This window comes from Protomyctophum parallelum (genome assembly GCF_964188405.1).
Source record: "Protomyctophum parallelum genome assembly, chromosome: 17".
Taxonomy (NCBI): Eukaryota; Metazoa; Chordata; class Actinopteri; order Myctophiformes; family Myctophidae; genus Protomyctophum; species Protomyctophum parallelum.
In genome coordinates, this window is record NC_139719.1 from 38,104,798 (window position 1) to 38,124,329 (window position 19,532).

Genomic DNA, 19,532 nt, shown 5'->3' on the forward strand with positions numbered 1-19,532 from the left:
ATTTCAAAGGTATATATGGGGGCCTCATATTTGGTCTTGAAACGGGCCTCCAGATTCCTATAAGGCCGCCCCTGTTTGTACACAAGACAATTGTATTCTTACCAAGTCCGGTCTTGCAATCACACAGCTCCAGTCTCTGAACGGCCCTGTAGATCCCGTGAGGGGCCATGGCGGTCCTGCAGACAAAGAGACAAATAGCACCTAGTCAATGCATTATTAGCCTCGGAAACCCAGACGTTTTTATTTCCAGGGAGAAAAAAAAGTCTGGGTCTGAGTCCACTTCAATTCGGCATAGAGTAGCGCAAACATTGCTCACTCTCTGCTGATTTCTGATCGTCTACACCTTTGTTAAATTAACACACACACGGCCGCACACATGTACACACACACACACACTCCTCTCTCTCTCTGTCGCTCTAAGTAATTAGTCTCATGTCGCGCAGCTGCGCATAGTTTCTCCAGGCGGATCCTGCCGGGAACTGCCTATGCCATAAAAAGCATAGGTGAGTTCCAGGCTAATGCATTATTAACCAACCGCTGTACTCCCCAACGAGCGAAAATAGACAATCTGCATTTGTCGAACCCGCGGCGCGTGGTGACTGAGCTCGTCAGATCTGCTATTTCCGCAGAATGTTTTGACGAATGTGCATCCATTTTTGGATCGGATCTGAGATTAATACACAAAATGATTCACATTGGGGCTAGCTTGGCCTACTGGCAGTATGACATTGAAGTTTGATGCTCATTGGGCATGTGGTTTACAGACAGACAGACAGACAGACAGACAGACAGACAGACAGACAGACAGACAGACAGACAGACGTCCCTCTTGTGTTGGATCAGGCTGTCTGCTGTAAAGCATAATAGAGTGCTTGCTATATGGCCACTGTGATGATTGATCTGACACGACACGTACTGTATAGGCTACTGTATGACAATGGTTCTCAAAGTGGAGAACCATTAGACGTAAAATGAGGAAAAGAACGCTGTGTGGAACAATGTGGAACACTTAAAAGACCCGTTGATGAATAAAATAACTTAAATATGCAAAGTCGGGGGAGGCTTTGCCTTCAACCTATCGGTGAATGAAAGTGACACTTTCACTCAAATCAATCAAATCAATCAATCAAACAACATAATGACAAGGAAACATCCCATTACTCTGAAAATGACCAGGGCCTCCAGCCCTTTCCTGCGTATATTTTCCTTCCTTCCTTCCTTCCTTCCTTCCTTCCTTCCTTCCTTCCTTCCTTCCTTCCTTCCTTCCTTCCTTCCTTCCTTCCTTCCTTCCTTCCTTCCTTCCTTCCTTCCTTCCTTCCTTCCTTCCTTCCTTCCTTCCTTCCTCCCTCCCCCCTCTCTTCCCCCTGTCTCCTCCTCTCAAACTAAAGTTATCAAATCATAACAGGTTTTTGAGCATGTCTGTGTCTGTCAGGCACCGTATGTCTGATCTGTCTGTCTGTCATCAAATCATAACAGGTTTGTGAGCACGAGTCTTTCTGACTGTCTGTCTGTCTGTAGGTCTGTCTGCCTGTCTGTTCAAAGTGTTTCCACTGAAAATTAATGCATTGGTTTAGAACTAGTGATGGGAGATTAAACTGATGGGTAATCGGTATCAGCGAAATAATATGCAGTTTTTTATTTATTCATCTTTGTTTGTTTGCTGCTTCCGCCTTTATTTTATATGTTTTATAGAGGGACAGACAGTAGGCTGACAGGAAATGGGGAGAGAGATGGGGGAGTGACATGCAGTAAAGGCCTTTATTTTATATGTTTTATAGAGGGACAGACAGTAGGCTGACAGGAAATGGGGAGAGAGATGGGGGAGTGACATGCAGTAAAGGCCGTCGGGATCGGGAGTCGAACCCGCGGCACACTGCCAGGCTCGGACTATACCGGCCAAGGTGCCTGGACCACTGAGCCACGGCCAAGGCCTAACATGCCGGTTTTAGCAGATATTTTATTTTATAATAATTATGTTGAAAGACAAATTAAAAGGGCCTTTTGTTATGATGAAGGCTGCGAATTATATCTGCGTCTTCTGGGGAAGCTTTGAAAATAAGAGTCAGCGTCAAACATTTTTAAATAAACATTCTACATTCAAGCTGTTTATGTTGGGATATGGGCCATGGCCAACATTTCAATGATGGTGCATCCCTAAATTTGGAATAAAGAGGCATTGCTTTTTATTTTATGTTTATGAGTTTATGAGCCTTTTTTCAGAATGGTATTTTCTTAATACAGAATGAGAACATATTGACATTGGTTATATCGGTAATTGGCCATAACAGCAATTCATTACATCGCCCGCCCCCTTTCATGACTACACCAGGCCCAGGAAAGAATTCCCAATAAATTTTTCCCATAGACATTTCAAAAAGTTAATCAGAACCCAGTAAATCAGAACCCAGAACAGAACCAAAAAAAGAACGTCTGAAGTTTTATTTATTATTGAATTGAAAATGTCTCTATAAAAGCCTTAATTGTGTTCATAATAAAGTAATCAATGGAATAATGGCGAAAGATCATCGATAGTTGCATCGATAAACGGAGCAGAGGGCGAGACAGGAAACAACTAAACAGCAAGTTGTAAAGCTCTCAGCATCCGGCCGGACATTGAGGACACAGAAACAGCTCTCAGCATCCGGCCGGACATTGAGGACACAGAAACAGCTCTCAGCATCCGGCCGGACATTGAGGACACAGAAACAGCTCTCAGCATCCGGCCGGACATTGAGGACACAGAAACAGCTCTCAGCATCCGGCACAGTCACAGAAACAAAACACTGTTGACAAAAAAGACCAAGGAAAAGAGACACGGATTCTACTTACCAGACCAGTACAGTAACAACAGCCCATCCAATCTCTCCGTGTCCCAATGTAGGAATGATGGCATCTCACTGGCAGAGACCACACACACACACACACATACACACACACACACACACACCAATATTGAGTTGTTTGGAGGAAGACAACATGAGATGAGATAAGATGAGACAGCAGCAGTGGTTTAAACCAGGTGCGTGTGCGGCTGTGCGTGTGTGCTGTGTGGACAGGACACGGGCAGAGAGACAGAAATAGAGATGGAAATCCGACTAGACAGATAAAAACACAGGCTACCTTTCCTTGTTAATCCATTTTGATAGTCATGTCACTGAGCCACACACACACACACACACACACACACGCACACACACACACACACACACGCACAATTCTGCTGCGTGAGCTGTAAAGACACAGACAGTCACACCACATAATCTCTCAAGACAGGTTTCCATTTGTTTTATTTTTACCAGAACTCCCGCAGATTGTATAAAACATGATTGCCAGATTACTAAAACGTGCGTAGATTGCGTAGTAGCCCACACTAAATGCATCCAAATGAATAATGTCAACCCATAACCTCGTTATGTTTTTGATATATATTGTCTATAGTCATAGCACGCCATAGTACATTATGTATAGCATAGTAGTAAATATGTATAGTTTATATGTATAGTGTATGTATAGTTTCATTATATAGATATTCCACTGTTACTCTCTTAGCTTACGCATGTTTCATGATAAAATGCTTTTTTGTGATGTATTCCCATGCTTTTGTTCTTGCTTAAATGTAAGTCGCTCTGGATTAAGAGCGTCTGCTAAATGCCTACATTGTAAATTGTAAATTGATATGTCGTGGATATGCTTGTCCAGAGAGAGTAGTCTACCAGAGAAGACAAAACCATTGCATTGCAATAATGACCTGACCGGAGTGCCATTGTTGTCACTCAAACGTCCAGAAACCATATTCTTCTGAAATCAGTTTTTTTTAATTATGGTTCTATAGACCCAACCATCCGCTCCATGGGCGGCAGTGACATCAAAGAAACAGAGGAATTGTAGTAGGGATGCACGATTAATCAGTAGCATAATCGGAATCGGCCATAAAAATGCCATATAGGTATCGGATCGGTCTCAAAATAATACAGATTATTTAATCGGTTTTTACCAGCAAATTGTTTTTTAAATACAAAAAAAGGAAAAAGAAATCATCAGTGAGTTCAATATAAATCAAAAGTGTCTAGTACCTCTAATTTAGAACAAAAGCCACATCAAATAGGATGTAAAATCTTAAGTACAAATAAACTTAACATTTCTCTACATTTAATTTGTGTACTCATCTCATTCAGTAGTCATGTTCAGTTGTGAAAACAGACACTTGGAAAAGAGTATAGGCTATTTATTGATTGATTGAATACTTTATTAACAGGCTTGGGCCAAGCTCCTACTTCCTAGGATTGTTTTCATTGTGGTCCTCTGTATAATATCGGAATCGGTATCGGCAGATATGACCCTGCAAATAATCGGAGATCGGATATCGGTCATAATTTCATAATCGTGCACCCCTAATATGTAGTCAGTAGCAGAAAGGACTTCCTGACAAGGAATTGACAGGCCTGGAGTGCTTATAATGAACTACATCGTATATGGCAGTCAGACATCTCAAGAGCTACCAAGATCAACCTGTTCAAAGCCTGTGTGGAAAGTATCCTTCTTTATGGTGCCGAAACATAGAAATGAATGACGAGTTTCGGGATCGTCTTGACGGAACATACACAAGACTGAAGACTCCTCATGTGTGTCCAGAACCTCTCATGGAAGCTCAGATTCATGGAGGCATCATCCCTCCCATCGCAGTTGTTGTGACAGAAAGAAGACTGCGTTTTGCTGGACACTGCCACAGAGCAAAATACCTGGTCATTCTGTGGAGACTACCCTGCCTTACTGCATGCCTATCAAGACTCGAGGCACAAGACCACTCACATTCCCAGATGTTCTGAGTAGGGACAATGGCTGTGAATGAACTTGGTGTGACAATGAGCAACAGAGACCAGTGGAAGCAGACACCCTGATTGTATAGTCGCGTTTCAGAAGCGTAATTCTCTCCTCCAGGCACCTCCATTTTTGTCTCCACCAGGCCGAAGGCATGGGGGGAGAGTATGTTTTGCACTCCGTCCGTCCGTGTGTCCGTCCGTGTGTGTGTGTGTGTGTGTGTGTGTCCGTCCGTCCGTGAGCAGCTAATCTCGGCCACCGTTAACCCGGTCGATGCCAAATTTTGCACACACACTCCCTGGATGCCAACGATGAACCTCTGCCCCAAACTTTCCAGAACGGCCTGTTATAGCGCCACCAGGAGGCCGCTTTGTGCAAAACAAGTTTTTGCACAGCACACCTACAGATTTTGTCCAAACATCACGCAAATTGGTACACAGTCTCTCTAGAGCCATTCAACCAAACCGGTCTTTCAGATTTCTCAGACTCCATCCTGATTGGTTAAGATTGGCTTCCAAAGTTCACAGGAGTGCTCAGTTTCAAACAAAATGCTGCAAATCATGAACACATTGCGTGATTTCCGTGAAATTGTGCACCCACATTCCCACTAGGCCCAGGACGAAATGCCACATGAACAATTTCAACTCAGCCTCAAGGTGGCGCTATAACTGGCCGAAAAGTGTTTTTACCTCTAACTGCACGGATCTGTGGATAACTTGGTGGAGACCTGTGCCCAGAAGGGCACTTTTTCTAGTCTCCTCTGTGTTGGTCTGGCCTCCCCTCTCTCAGCAGCCTCTGTTTGGACCTCCGTCAGTCGTTGTTGGTCCTTCACCTGGCGCAGGAAAATCCAGATGGATGGATGCTGCCTCTGGAGTGCCGCATTCCACTTCTGATGAAAACCTATAAACCATGACAAAAGGAGGAAGACACACGGCTGTTTAAAAGTGCACAAAACAATATTTATTTACAATATATTCAAACAATACTACAGGTGGGGTGTGTTACAATTTTACAATTTACAATTTAGGCATTTAGCAGACGCTCTTAATCCAGAGCGACTTACATTTAAGCAAGAACAAAAGCATGGGAATACATCACATAAAAGCATTTATCATGAAACATGCGTAAGCTAAGAAAGTAACAGTGGAATATCTATATAATGAAACTATACATACACTATACATATAAACTATACATATTTACTACTATGCTATACATATGTACTATGGCGTGCTATGACTATATACAATACAATTATAGTGCTGTCAGTAGATCAGTGGTGTAAGTGAGTGGATGTGTGGTGAGTATAGTGTGGGGTGTTGAATGGTGCAAACAAATGCTGCTGCTCTCATGGAAGGAGAGAGAGAGAGGTGTGGGCAACACCCTGCCATTTATAGAGCACCCTGGGCCAGGTGCTCCCAATGCACTGATTGGCTCCCCAATTGGCCAACCTGTAGGGCTGGTGAAGGCAAAGACAGTAGGCAGCGCAGACCCTGGTAGGCCAGGCTACAGAGCGCAGACCCTGGTAGGCCAGGCTACAGAGCGCAGACCCTGGTAGGCCAGGCTACAGAGCGCAGACCCTGGTAGGCCAGGCTACAGGGAATGTGACAGTCAACAAAAACAACAGGAGCTCTCGAACAAGGTTCGTTTGACTATGCATGATGCACCTCATGGTACCACAGCACCTCAAAGGCCCTTAAAACAAGTATCCAGACTTCCCAAAACAAACAGGTTTATACTACTTGGCCTTAGGCCTACTCCCAGAACCCACCTCACCCCTGCCCATTTGAATAAGATGGAATGGCTTAGGAAAGTTATATAGGGTTGAGCAACTTGCAATGGCACTGGTCTACAAGATTTGCTAACACCACCAAGATACCCATGTACCTGTCAAAATACTTCCTTTAATGCCAATGATGATGACAATCTCAACAATTAACACAACATTTGCATAGCAGGGTGACTGACAGGATAATTCCAATTAAAACTAACATACCCTGTGAGTCTAGTAACTCGTGTTGTTTTAGTTTGATTGATTGAAATATTTATTTACAGTTTGCAGAATTACAGTACATTTCAAGCACAAACTCAATACAAAGACTGTTAACTGTGAGTGGATGACCCAATTAAGCATTAAACTTGTTTACAAGAGGATCCACCATGTTCAATTCATCAAAACTTTTAGAGACGTGAAAATACTTATATATAGTCAAAGAACAGAACAGGATTTCATCATAAAGGTGGTAAAAAGGGAAAATAAACTTATACAGTGAGGGGGAAAGGGGGGGGGGGGGCGGTTGGCATCTCTCTTCTCTGTGTGTGAAAACCTCCATGCAACACAATTTTTATCCGTGAGAGAGATACCATAAATGTACCAAACATATATGTATTTTAACGTTAAATAAATACCGTTTCTGACTTGTTTCCCAAACTATGCCCAGCCAGCTGCAAGGAATCAAGTTACGTTGCCTGTAATGAGAACGGAGCTACACGAGGTGTCGCCCAAAGCACTACTAAAATCAATGTCACACACAGACAGTGTATGACAGGTACCTTTACGCCTTTAAAAGCATTTTAAGCGCGTCTGTGTAAGCCTAAGCCTAAGTAGCCGCAAGCAACTCTTAGATCCTATTTTTAATATCTGGAATCCAGATCCAGTTGGTTACGGCGGCTGTGAGCAGACGGAACTGTCATTGGCGGAACCACTGTGAGTGTGACCGAGTCTGTGGGGAAATAGTGGGGGACATGTAAGCGGTTGCACACACAGCTCCTTGTGTTTATTATTAGTGTGTCATTATTGTAAAATGTTCATCGTCCATGACAGACAGTATAAGAGGGATTTTATGAGCTGATTTATCTGGATTTTCATCCGACCAGGTAATTGTTGCGTATTGAACTGATTGACAAGACAATAGGGCGTTCATTTGACCTCTTGTTCCCCTACTTCAGGTCTGACTTGTGTGTTAGCATCAGCATGCTAACAGCTAGCTGCTGGAAAAAGAGCCCAGTGACTCTCTGTGGTTAATTAATAGTTGACCCAGACTGTCTGTCTGCAAACGTTTGAACACAAACGAGCTGTTTTACACAACTTGAATCTTTTGATGTCGCCCACTGATCTTATCTTAGAAGAATGGACTGTCTGCTACTACAGACTGTTAGCCCTCCAAGCAGAACCCAAATGCTACTGAAGTTTCTGACATTTGTTCGACCCAGTGCATTGGGTCCTGTTCCTCGTCGTCCATGCCACCTGATTAAAACATTTACTGGCTCATGTTTACATGTTAAAACGCCTCCCCGCGGTCTTTGACGATATTCTTCAGTATGAGGCTTTCTGAATATGTAAAGTATAAGTACACATACATACCTTTGCGAATATCTCCTGTGGCGCGGAAGCCGTTAAGTATTTTTAATATATGTTTGCCCGATTTGGAAGCTTGGATTCTTCTTGTTTATTGACACCTCATTGTACCGCCTATCTGGCTAGCTAGTGGCGCTATAGCTATGACACAGCAGATCAGAGGCAGGGACGTAGCCTCACAAGCCAACCGCACACCGGGAGGCGGTACAATAAACGGTAAACAAACAAGAAGAAATAAAGCGACCAAATCGGTCAAACAAAGATTAAAAATACTTAACGGCTTCCGCGCCACAGGAGATATTCGCACCGGGATGTATAGCTACTTAAAGTTACCGAATTCAGAATAACTCAAGGAAAATAATGGCGTCACATGCCGCGGGGCCTATTTTAGAGAGAATCTCCACATCCGCATTTAGGAATTTCCATACGAAAATACAGTAGCGAGCAGGGACCCAACGTAAAACTCAACAAAATATCAAAAAAGTTTTACGTAGGGTCCCGAAAGGGGCTAACAGACTGTCTGCTACAGAGGACAGATCAGTGTGATGATCTGACTGCACTGGAGAAGCTAGGATTTTCAACCAATACTGCAGTGTAGATACAGTAGGTGGAAAGCCTGGTGACATGAGGTTGCAGTGTAGACAAGACAGTCTGTTGATGAAAGTGCTGTATTAGAAATTATTATTTATTTGATAATGCATTTATGTATCACTTTAATGATTAGCCCCACAAGTCAGAACCCAATGGTACTGAAGTTTCTGACATTGTTGAGGCCCAGTTACCATGGGGTCCTGTTCCACCGCTACCCTGCCACCTGGTACGCGAACATAAATAAACATAAATACCTTCGGTAACGTAGTTTCTGCGCCGTTTGAGGGCTTCTGTTCGTTTGAGTGATTCAACGTAGTTTACGTAGTTTTGTTTTGTTTTGTTTGACCGATTTGGAAGCTTTGATTCCTCTCTTCCAACCCCGCAGCGGGAGGCGGTACAATAAACGGTCAATAAACAAGGAAGGAAGAGAAGAATCAAAGCGACCAAATCGGTCAAACAAAGATACTTAACGGCTTCCGCGGCACAGGAGAATTCGCAGCGGTATCCGTTGTAACTTAGAGCTCTTAGAATCAGAATCACTCAAACGAACAGAAGCCCTCAAACGGCGCAGAAACGACGTATTTGACGGTATTTATGTCTGCGTTCTATCATTTCCATACGAAAACACATCAACGCACAGGGACCCAATGGGTCGGCCCGGTTCGGCACGATAGATTGGGCTGACCCAGGGGGTTCCGAGAGGGGCTATTTAATGATGTAGCTGGTAAAGGTGAGGCTGTTTTTAACGACTTAACGGGTAGATGAACCTATGTGTAATTTATCAGTTAATTTAAGATTCTGAGTAACTAAAGTTGTAGCCTCGGTACCAGGCTTTAATTTTTGTTGGTGCAAAAATTGAAAGCCTGGAGGAACGCATTGGCCGCTCTGGTCTAAAAGTGGGAGTCAACCCTTCCGGGTGGGCGTCGCTCCAAATGATGTGACGTGCTGCACTAGGGGGGGGAGGAGGGGCCGGGGGTGACGGACAGATCGATGAGATCCAATCAGGGCGTGCGCAAATCTCAGCCGCGACCCGCCCCTCTAGACCAGAAACCTAACACGTTAGCTCAGGCTACTAAAGTTGTAATAATTGTACAATAGTTGACCTAGCCCCTTTCGGGACCCCCGTAAAGTTTCTGACATTTGGATGTTTACTTTACGGAGGGTCCCTCTGCAGCTCGATCGTAAGGCGACAATAGAACGCAGCTGTACATAACCTCTGGCTTTGGGTGGTGGTGAGATGTTTCAAAAGAAGCATATATCTGCTATAGGAGACAACGGAAACTTCAGCTCATTTTCATTTGGAGCAGAAGAAGCCGTTAAGTATTTTTACTTTGTTTGACCGTTTGGCTGCTGTGAAATTCTGTCTTCCTTCCATCCTTGACTTCCTCATTATTAACATCCCATTGTACCGCCTCCCGCACCGACAGTGACTATAGCTGCGCGTCCCTACGTTCCTGCCTCTGATCTGTTCTGTCGCAGCTAGCCAGTTCCAGTGCTGGAGGCGGTACAATGGGATGTCAATAAGGAAGTCAAGGAAGGAAGTCGAAGAGAGAATTTCACAGCAGCCAGATTAAAATTATACTTAACGGCTTCTGCTCCAAATGAAAATTCACAGAGTTTCCCGTTTCTCGCCTATAGCAGATATATGCTTCTTTTGAAACATCTCACCACCACCCAGAGTCCGCAGCACGGCCTTTTCCGACGGTATGTACAGCTGAGTCCTATTGTGGTTCTTAGGAACTGCAGAGGGACCCTCTGTGAAGTAAACATCCAAATGTCAGAAACTTTACGGGGGTTCCGAGAGGGGCTATAGTTGACCCTGAGATGTGTAGACGTGTAGAAGTATAAATACAAATGGAAAAAATATATCTTAAGTGAACCGCAAAATTGTATTCAAGTACAGTACTTAAAATATACTTGGTAATGGTTGTACTAGGCTATACCACTGGTTCTCAATGTGACCCCCAGGGGTCCTTGAGGGGTTCCAGTTATTATTCTCAATTTTAGGAACCAAATGGACCCTTATGGGGAGGATTTTACCATGTACATTGGGGTCCCAGTCCAGCCTTGCAGTGGCCAGACGTGAATATGACAAAAAAGGCCTCCACGCAGTGTGATGATATTAGCCATGGCCCATAGGTATGGCCAAGCCAGGCTGGCCAGGACATGGGATATGATTTTGTTTTACCTCTGACTGGTCAGAGATAAAACAAAATCACTGAAGTGCTCTATCATCATGACGTTACGTAAAATGTCGATTTGCTCAGACACATGTGACGTAAATTCTCCATTCATTGCCAATGGGAATGTAATCGTGTAGGACAAAAATAGCCGATTTGCACATGACGTAAACTAAATTCTCCGTTTATTGTCAATGGGAATAGAATGTTTGTGTAAGACGAAAATCGACGCTTAATAGCTGAATATAGGAGGAGGGGCTACCACACCTCAAAAAACAGAATGGTCCATCCATGCATGGTTCTAAATGCATTTCAAACTGGTGGTCCTTGAAATTAAAAAGGTTGAGAATCAGTGCATGTACAGAATGACGTCCAGATGTATGTAGCATATGATGTGAATATATCTGCCCTACTAAAACAAACAGTAGTGATCCCTTTTGAGTTTGTAAAGGTCCTTTAATATATTATACTGTATGATATAATGTGTCCCAAAACAAGCAGATCTACAAGTTTTACAACACTGCTGTTCATCATGTTACATACATCACCATCATATGGTTACTGTAGAGATTGAATGATTCCAGACATCATATTTGGGCCATAATAGTCAACGACCTCACAGATTCTAATCCATATATGGACATGGATGTACAGAAAAGAAATAGTTGACCCGAGATTCCACATTTGGGCATGGATGACGTCTCATGATGACAGGAGCAAAACGCAGTCAGCAGGCACGCATTCAGTCAGAGATAGTTCGACGTGCACCCATTTGGCTCTGAGACATCGCCACCTGGCGACTTCATAAACCGGTTAGACTTGGATAGAACATCACTACAGCGGCGGTCCAACCCGGAAGAATCATCGTTATTGTCACATCGCAGGTTTACACGTGAACATGTAATGAGTGACATTTTTGTGCATTGTTTTTGATTGTTTCCAGAAAGAAAGAAAGAAAGAAAGAGAAAAGGTGCCAGGTGGGGCTTGGGCAAGGGAAGGAGGGGAGAAAAAATAAAGAATCAAAGGAGACAACAAGGTATCTAATATATATTTACACATAGCATATTATCCAATCCATCCAAACATTATGTACACAAGGTTTAGAAATAAGGTGTGTGAGTGTAGCAGCTGGTATATACTGTTCATGGCATTAGTGCAAGAAGAGTATCCGTATATTGTATATTAGGGCATTAAGCAACTAGTCGACTATTCAACTAGTCGACTAGTAAATCCACTAGTCGACCTTTGTTGGTACTAGTTGTCTAAAAGAAATCCCCCGATTTCGTAGGCCTCAAGATCGGGTAGATAAAGTTATAGTCACCAATGTACCTAATACATTACATAATAGGTAGTTAAAGAACTAGTCGACTAGTAATCTACCTAGTCAACTACCGGTAGTAAAAATTACTAGAAGTGAATGCCCTATTGTACATGAGATTAAAGTTGTGTCAAGTTCAACCACATGGTCCACAAAAGGTTGCTTTTCTGGTCGAATCCAGTGGGTTGAGGAAAACAAAAGTCCAAGCCAAGGTCACCCGTACACAGACAACACTCTTCTTGTCCCTCCAGGTGAGTGTCCAGCAGTCTAACCCCGCGTGTGGTGGACATAGAGCGGCCTGTGGCGGCGGCCATGCTGCTGTCTGCCCTCGGCCGCCGGTCCCTCCTCTTCTGTCCCGGGAGGAGCCCTGCTGTGCCGCTGCGGTGCCTCCGGTCGTCCCTCCTCCTCCGCTGTGAGGGCGCCAGGGCCGCGCACGGTCAGCGGCGGCCACAACAACCAGAGCACTCCCTCCTGTCCGCGCCGTTCAGCGTGCAGACGCGAGGCGCCAAGACCGGCCACAAGAAGCAGCAGACCAGGAGCCAGGAGGAGGAGTGGAAGGCCAGGAACAGGACGGTGCTGACGTACATCGCGGCGGCCGGCCTGGGGATGATCGGCCTGTCCTACGCTGCCGTCCCGCTCTACAGGTTATACTGCCAGGTGAGACGGAAAGGGAAGGGTCCAATTCGGTGCCACGCTTAACACTCCGATTGCCCGGGGTTATTTAATCCATTAAATCATAGCGCCCAGCGATTTATAGCAGCGGAGCACTTTTACCCGACGGACCGGATGTTATCCCGCTCTGATTTTCGCTCTCGTCAGCTAAACGGGGGGAACATTTTCGATGACGTCCCACCGTTATGCAACATTGAATGTGGCACAACAGGCTAGGGCATTAACATAATAATCGAATAGTCGACTAGTCGACTAGCAAAACACTAGTCGACACTGTTAATTGACATCCGATTATTCGCTAATATTAATTTTTAATATTTCTTATGATTTTTTTTTTTTTTTTTTTTTGCTTTTCTACAGCAGACACGCAGACATGCAGCTGTGAGCTCGGTTGTTTTGTTGGTAGTTCGCCAACTTCAGTACTAATCCATTCTTGGCTGATTGTTTTCATATCATATACAAGCCTACTGTACGTGGGTTTTGCCGTCACCCTCACTCGTGCCGTCACCCTCACTCGTGTAGGTGCGGTGGGCGGCGGTGGCACTAGCAGCATTCAAGACAGATTTTCTTTGGGAAAAGCATATGCGATATGCCTCATAGGCTCATAAGATCAATGGGGACAACTGCAGTGTGTAAATACTTTTACTATTGGTGAGTTTATTACTGTAGTTTGTTCAACAAGTTAGATTGGAGACGTGTCGTCGTCATCCGGTACAGTAAAGTATAGCAGGAGTTCCTCCTCGCTCTGCCCAATATTATCCAGTTTGGTGACAGTCAAACTACAGTAGCTCTTGCCGTGATTTCATGTTTCTTCATGCTTATCCAACAAAAGTCCAGGCGTGCCGCGTGTGGCATTATTAAAAACAAACAGCTATGCCGGCACGAGCATAGTTCTAATAGTCGCAAAAGACTCGCGATAGATTTAAGTAGTTGATCATCTGATTCATAGCCTGGCAGCCTGCTAGCTAGCAAACCTCCCCCTAGCTTGTAGCTCCTTCTAAAAACCAAAGGAACTGTTGTAACTTGTTGTTGAACATTTATGGTTGTATGAAAAACATCGCAAGGTTGAACAACGTAACATGCCGTAGAACGGTCTTGCGCATCAAAAATAGCAGATCTACAAGCTCACAACGCGTCCATCCGTGAGTCATTGTGGACTTGCAACTTTGACTTGAAACAGCTGAGCTAATTTCGGCCAACCAGAGCGGCATTCAGCGTAATCTAGTAAGAGTGGCGACACTCGCGTTGACTCCCACTGTAACAATGGAATGCGGAAGTGCTCATTCTATCTCAATGGGATACAGTTCCAATGTTTGGAACTATAGCCCATAGGTGTCGCCACTCTCTTAGTACTATTCCACACGGCCTGCATTGAGTGCATTCACCGGCTCTGTTTTGCTTCACTCGCTGGCTGTTTCAGAACGCGATGTTTTAATGCTTGATTGGATGGAATAAATATCATATTTTACCGCCGACTAATCGACTATAAATCGATTTTGATGGTAGTCGAGTCGACTATCAAAAATCACGTTTGGTTAATGCCCTACAACAGGCGCTCCCAGGCTGTGGAGCGATGCGATCGGCTTCGATATCAATAACCTCCGTCTTTTTGATAAAACTTCGTCCTGGGCGCTGGGTGTTACTAATTGAAAGGACGGTGAACTTCGTCCTGGGCGATCGGGGTGTTTAACTTTGTTGACGTTGTCTAAATCGAGTCTAAATTTCACGGTAGCTGTTGTTTGCCAGTAGTTCGTTCTTCTATTGTATTACAATACTCATTCATTAAAATAAGTTCTGTGTGGGGATCCCGCTCGCCTAGTGGTCCAGGCGTATGCCACATAATATAGGCTCTGGCCTCTGACAGCGTGTCGCGTGTTCGAGTCCCGTTCATGACGACCTTTGCTGCATGTCTCTCCCGGGCCTTCTCTCTCTCTCTCTCTCTCTCCCTCTTTCTGTCCGACTTCACTTGATTGATATCAATATAGGCAGAAAAGCTAAAAACATAAAAAAAAGGTCTGCATTGTCATGTTAATAACATTTGACACAGACGGACCTTATTTCTAAAATGTCACGTGTGCGTGCGTGCGTGCGTGCATGCGTGTGTGTGTGTGTGTGCCATACCAGCTCAGTGGCCTTGTGGTTAAGAGTGTCCGCCCTGAAACTGGGAGGTCGGGGTTCGATCCCCGGCCGGGTCATACCAAAGACTGTAAAAAATGGGAGCCAATGCCTCCCTGCTTGACACTCGGCATCAATGGGTTGGATTGGGGGTCAAATCTACTAATCAAATGATTCCCAAGAGCGGCACGGCTGCAGCTCACCGCTCCTTGGCTGCGGCTCACCGCTCCAAGAGATGGGTCAGATGCGGTAACGTCACGTGTGTGACAAATCGTACGACTTTCACTTTGACTTTGTGTGCGTGTGTGTGCCAGGCGGCAGGTCTGGGAGGGGCGGCGGTGGCGGGTCACAATGCAGACCAGGTGGAGACCATGACGCCCGTTAAGGAGCGGGTCATCAAGATCACCTTCAACGCAGACACACACGCCAGCATGCAGTGGAACTTCAGACCCCAGCAGACGGAGATCTACGTAAGAACCTCACTGTTCCCCCTATATGTGGAACTTTTATTTTGTTGATTTATTTTAGGGGTGCAACAGTCAATCCAACCGATCGATTTAATCAGTTATTTAAAAAAAAGAGAGAGATATTGTCCCGGATATAAGACGACCCCTATTTAGTGGAAAAACAACATTGAATGTCATATAATCCTAATGAAATAATACGATAGTTGCAGCCCTAATTGATTCTGTATTAGGTTAGGACATTAATCTTATGCCATGCTGATGTGAGGACAAGTAACAGAACAAATACATCACAAAATACTTTATTGGGATGCTATTTCTTTGTAATAATATACATTGTTACATGACGAATGGCGAAAATAGCCGACGTGATGCATTGTGAGCTTTTAGGTCTCTTGTTTGCAAATTGTTAGAACATTTTCTTTTGTGTTACATTTTTTGAAAATCTTTGAAGATGTTCTTTGGAAATTATGTCAGGTTGAAATAAATAATGCAGTCCATTCAACAACTAAAATGGAAAGCAGAGCCAAAGTCCACTAGCTCTAAGGTCACATTCACACCAGAGAGCTTTCCCGCGATTAAAACGAATCCTGCTGTGCATTTTCAGAAAGTGCACTTGGTTTGGCAGGTGTGAAGGCTCATTCTAATCCTAATGCGTATCAAAGAACTGCGTTTCCAATTGCTTGCAATTGATGACAGTGTGAAGGCAAACCGCAGCAAATTAAATATGTAAGAATCCCAATTTCTCTACGCATTGAGTCTACCGAAGTATTAGGTGGGAATGTGATCTAAGCCAACTACTCCAAACTGTGTTTGTGTTTGTTCCACACCCAGGTGGTCCCAGGGGAGACGGCGCTGGCCTTCTACAGAGCCAAGAACCCAACAGATAAGCCCGTCATCGGCATCTCGACCTACAACGTGGTTCCCTTCGATGCTGGACAGTACTTCAACAAGATCCAGGTAATCCACCAAGTCCAAGTCTACATCATTTCTTTCCCCCACCATACTGTTTGAGGCATTCTAGACGGGAACCCCTTTTGGTGTTAAGCATTACGTAATACTTTAGCTATTGAAAAATAGCAGATCTACAAGCTCATAGCGCGGCATCGAGTGCAGCACTACGAGCTTGTAGATCTGCAAAGAAAATTCTGCAATTTGTTTTTTGAAAATGTGGAGCAAATCTTTGAATATATATTCTTTCAGAGCGAACTTTTAACTCAAATCTTTGCTTCTGGGGGGGTCCCTGGAACAACATATTTTCAGATGGGGGTCGGCGGCCAATTAAATATATTTTTGGGGGTCCTTGACATCAAAATGTTTGAGAACAAAACAGTTTGTTGTGAATTTGAAGCCATTAAAGAATCGTCAGACATTTTGGTTTCTTGCCTTTCCATGCTTTTCCATGCAAGTATTCAAAGCCTTGCATAGGTTTTTGATGCCAGAGACAATTTACTGGAGATATATCCGTTACTGGTGGACAATGTGATAATTGTTTTTTCGTGTAGTTAACTTCAGACTTACACGATTGTAGGCCTGGTTTTCCGCACTCCAGACAGTTTTTTTGGACATTGCAGACAAAAGCCCTGGATCAGAGTCAAATTGGCACACACAAATTGTCAATTACGTCCTGTTCCAGGACGTAACATGCCCCTATGTTTTCCCCTGGCTACCCGCTGTGTTCCGCCCCCTTGAGAGACTGCTCATTACTACACTCCCAGCTGTGAACTGGGCATGCCTGATTATTGTCCTGCATTATTTAAGAGTGACTCTGCCTCTGTGTTCTGTGTGCGTTCATATAGTTTGGTGCGACATCGTGGCATTGCTGCCTGTCTAGGTCTTACCAGCCTGTATTCTCTGCCCTGTGAGGCGTGCCCTGTTGTACCTTTTACACAACTGTAAAGTGTCCGTCTGTTACAAACTACCATTCCGTGCTCTCCCTGCGTCATTGTTCCAAAACAAACCGAGAACCTAGTAGAGCATGACACTCTTTTTTTCATAATTCATTAAATGTTCTCCCCACTACACTCTTTCTCTCTCTCTCTCTCTCTCTGTCTTTCTCTCTCACTGGGTGTAAGCACACCTGGGATTCGATGCGCGGCCAAAAGCCGCGTGCGGCAGGCGTCTCTTCCAGGTTTTTAAAGACAGCTGGTGGAGGGAAATTAAGCTCCACCCACGCGGCAAAACGCCGCGTCGGCCAGATTCCCGGAAACGCTTTGCCCTCGCGGCATTCTGCTGCGTGGGTGGAGCTTAATTTACATCCACCAGCTGTTTAAAAACCAGGAAGAGACGCCTGCCGCTCGCGGCTTTTGGCATCTTCGTGACGCTAAAGTGTGCCTCTCTCTTGAATAGTTTTAATTTAGTTTTAGTCACATTTTAGTCACCAGGAATGTTTTGGTGTTAGTCTAGTTTTAGTCGCAGCACGACACGTTGTGAGCTTGTAGATTGGCTATTTTCAGCACAATGCAAAATAATGCAAAAGAAATATTCGACTAAATCAACTGTAGATTTATCATTCCTATGATATTTTTGTCGACTAAAATGTATTTTGCATTGTGCTGAAAATAGCCGATCTACAAGCTCACAACGCGTCGTGCTGCGACGCGTTATGAGCTTGTAGATCTGCTATTTTCAGCACGCAACCAAGTGTAAAATGACTCATACTGGATCTCTTGTCCACTAGTCCCTTCCTAAAATTTTTGTCTAGTTTTTATTTGTTGACTAAATTCTATTATTTAGTCTTAGTCATCATAGCTTAGTTTTCATTTAGTGTCCATTTTAGTTTTCGTCAGTGAAAAAAGGTAGTCGACGAACATTTTTCCGTCTTTTCCGTTTTAGTCGACGAAACAATCAACTCTCTCTCTCCCTCCCCCTCCCTCCCTCCCCGTCCACAGTGCTTCTGCTTCGAGGAGCAGCGTCTCAACCCCCAGGAGGAGGTGGACATGCCCGTGTTCTTCTACATCGACCCGGAGTTCGACGAGGACCCGCGCATGGCGCGCGTCGACACCATCACCCTCTCCTACACCTTCTTCGAGGCCAAGGAGGGCCAGCAGCTGCCCCTGCCCGGGTACAGCTGATGACGGACGGACGGACGGACGGACGGACGGAAGGAAGGAGGGAGGCAAGGAAGGAAAGGAAAGGCCGCTGGGCCACCGTTGCTCTAGTCTGCAGTCGCGTAGCGGTGGCTGGAACGGACAGATCTGGCGTGACCCTCTGCTGCTGGTACGGTTTGGCAGGGTAATCTATCCACTCACACCCCAAAGAACGTTGGCCGTACTGTATGAAGGAACCAGTCGTTGGACGACCACATCCGCTGAATGTGTAGAAGAACAGTGTCAAATGTCCGCCGACTGAACTGTTAACGTTGATAATAATAATAATGAAATAATAAAACTTTATTTGTATAGCACCTTTCATGACATGAAATGCAGCTCAAAGTGCTTTACAGAACAATGGAGAATAAAAGAAAAGCAAGGCAACGACAGTAATGCAATACAGTGAGGACATGAATAACAAAAACTAAAAAAAAAAAAAAACTAAAAGATCAATTAAAAGCAATGTTGTAGAAGTGGGTCTTGAGCTGAGCTTTAAAAATGTCTACAGAGGCTGCCTGACGAAGGTACAGAGGGAGCTTGTTCCATGCCGATGGCCCGTAGAAGCAAAAAGCTGCTTCCCCGTATTTTTTTGTTGCCATTTTTTTAGGCAAAGCGAGCAGGCCAGCAGTGGAAGACCTTAGCGGGCGGTTTGGGACATATTTAGGCAGGCAGTCATGTAGGTAGGAAGGTGCGAGACCATTGAGAGCTTTATAGACAAGTAAAATAATTTTATAATAATAGGACGCGTGTGCGTGTGTGTGTGTGTGTGTGTGTGTGTGTGTGTGTGTTTGTGTGTGAGACAGTTGTGTTAAAAATCAAAACAGCTGTAATGCCTTTTAAACTGATACATCGCTTAAAAGTATAATGTCGAGTGTCTCAGCTTGTAAAAAAAAAAAAAGAATAAATAAATTAAGATTAATAGTT

The 19,532-nt window shown here is 44.3% G+C and overlaps 2 protein-coding genes across 4 annotated transcripts in view; one reads left to right on the forward strand and one right to left on the reverse strand.

Annotated features, from left to right (window-relative positions):
- stxbp4 (syntaxin binding protein 4) overlaps positions 1-169 on the reverse strand; it is a gene marked incomplete at both ends in the record, with an annotated part of 114,931 nt that extends 114,762 nt beyond the window's left edge. The window contains one exon of the mRNA XM_083786757.1: positions 103-169. Coding sequence (XP_083642883.1) covers positions 103-169 — 67 coding nt within the window. The remainder of the gene's footprint in view (positions 1-102) is intronic.
- A 7,389-nt stretch (positions 170-7,558) lies between these two features.
- cox11 (cytochrome c oxidase assembly homolog 11 (yeast)) lies at positions 7,559-19,532 on the forward strand. 3 transcript variants are annotated; one of them, XM_083787310.1, is made up of 6 exons: positions 7,559-7,695; positions 11,891-11,983; positions 12,517-12,922; positions 15,367-15,522; positions 16,351-16,476; positions 18,408-19,532. In XM_083787310.1, exons 3-6 carry the CDS (start codon positions 12,578-12,580, stop codon positions 18,588-18,590), a joined length of 810 nt encoding a protein of 269 aa, XP_083643436.1. In that variant the 5' UTR covers positions 7,559-7,695; positions 11,891-11,983; positions 12,517-12,577; the 3' UTR covers positions 18,591-19,532. The 3 variants fall into 3 exon arrangements, with proteins under 3 accessions (XP_083643436.1, XP_083643437.1, XP_083643438.1); XM_083787311.1 differs by having other exon boundaries at positions 7,568-7,695; positions 11,895-11,983; XM_083787312.1 differs by lacking the exon at positions 11,891-11,983 and having other exon boundaries at positions 7,570-7,695.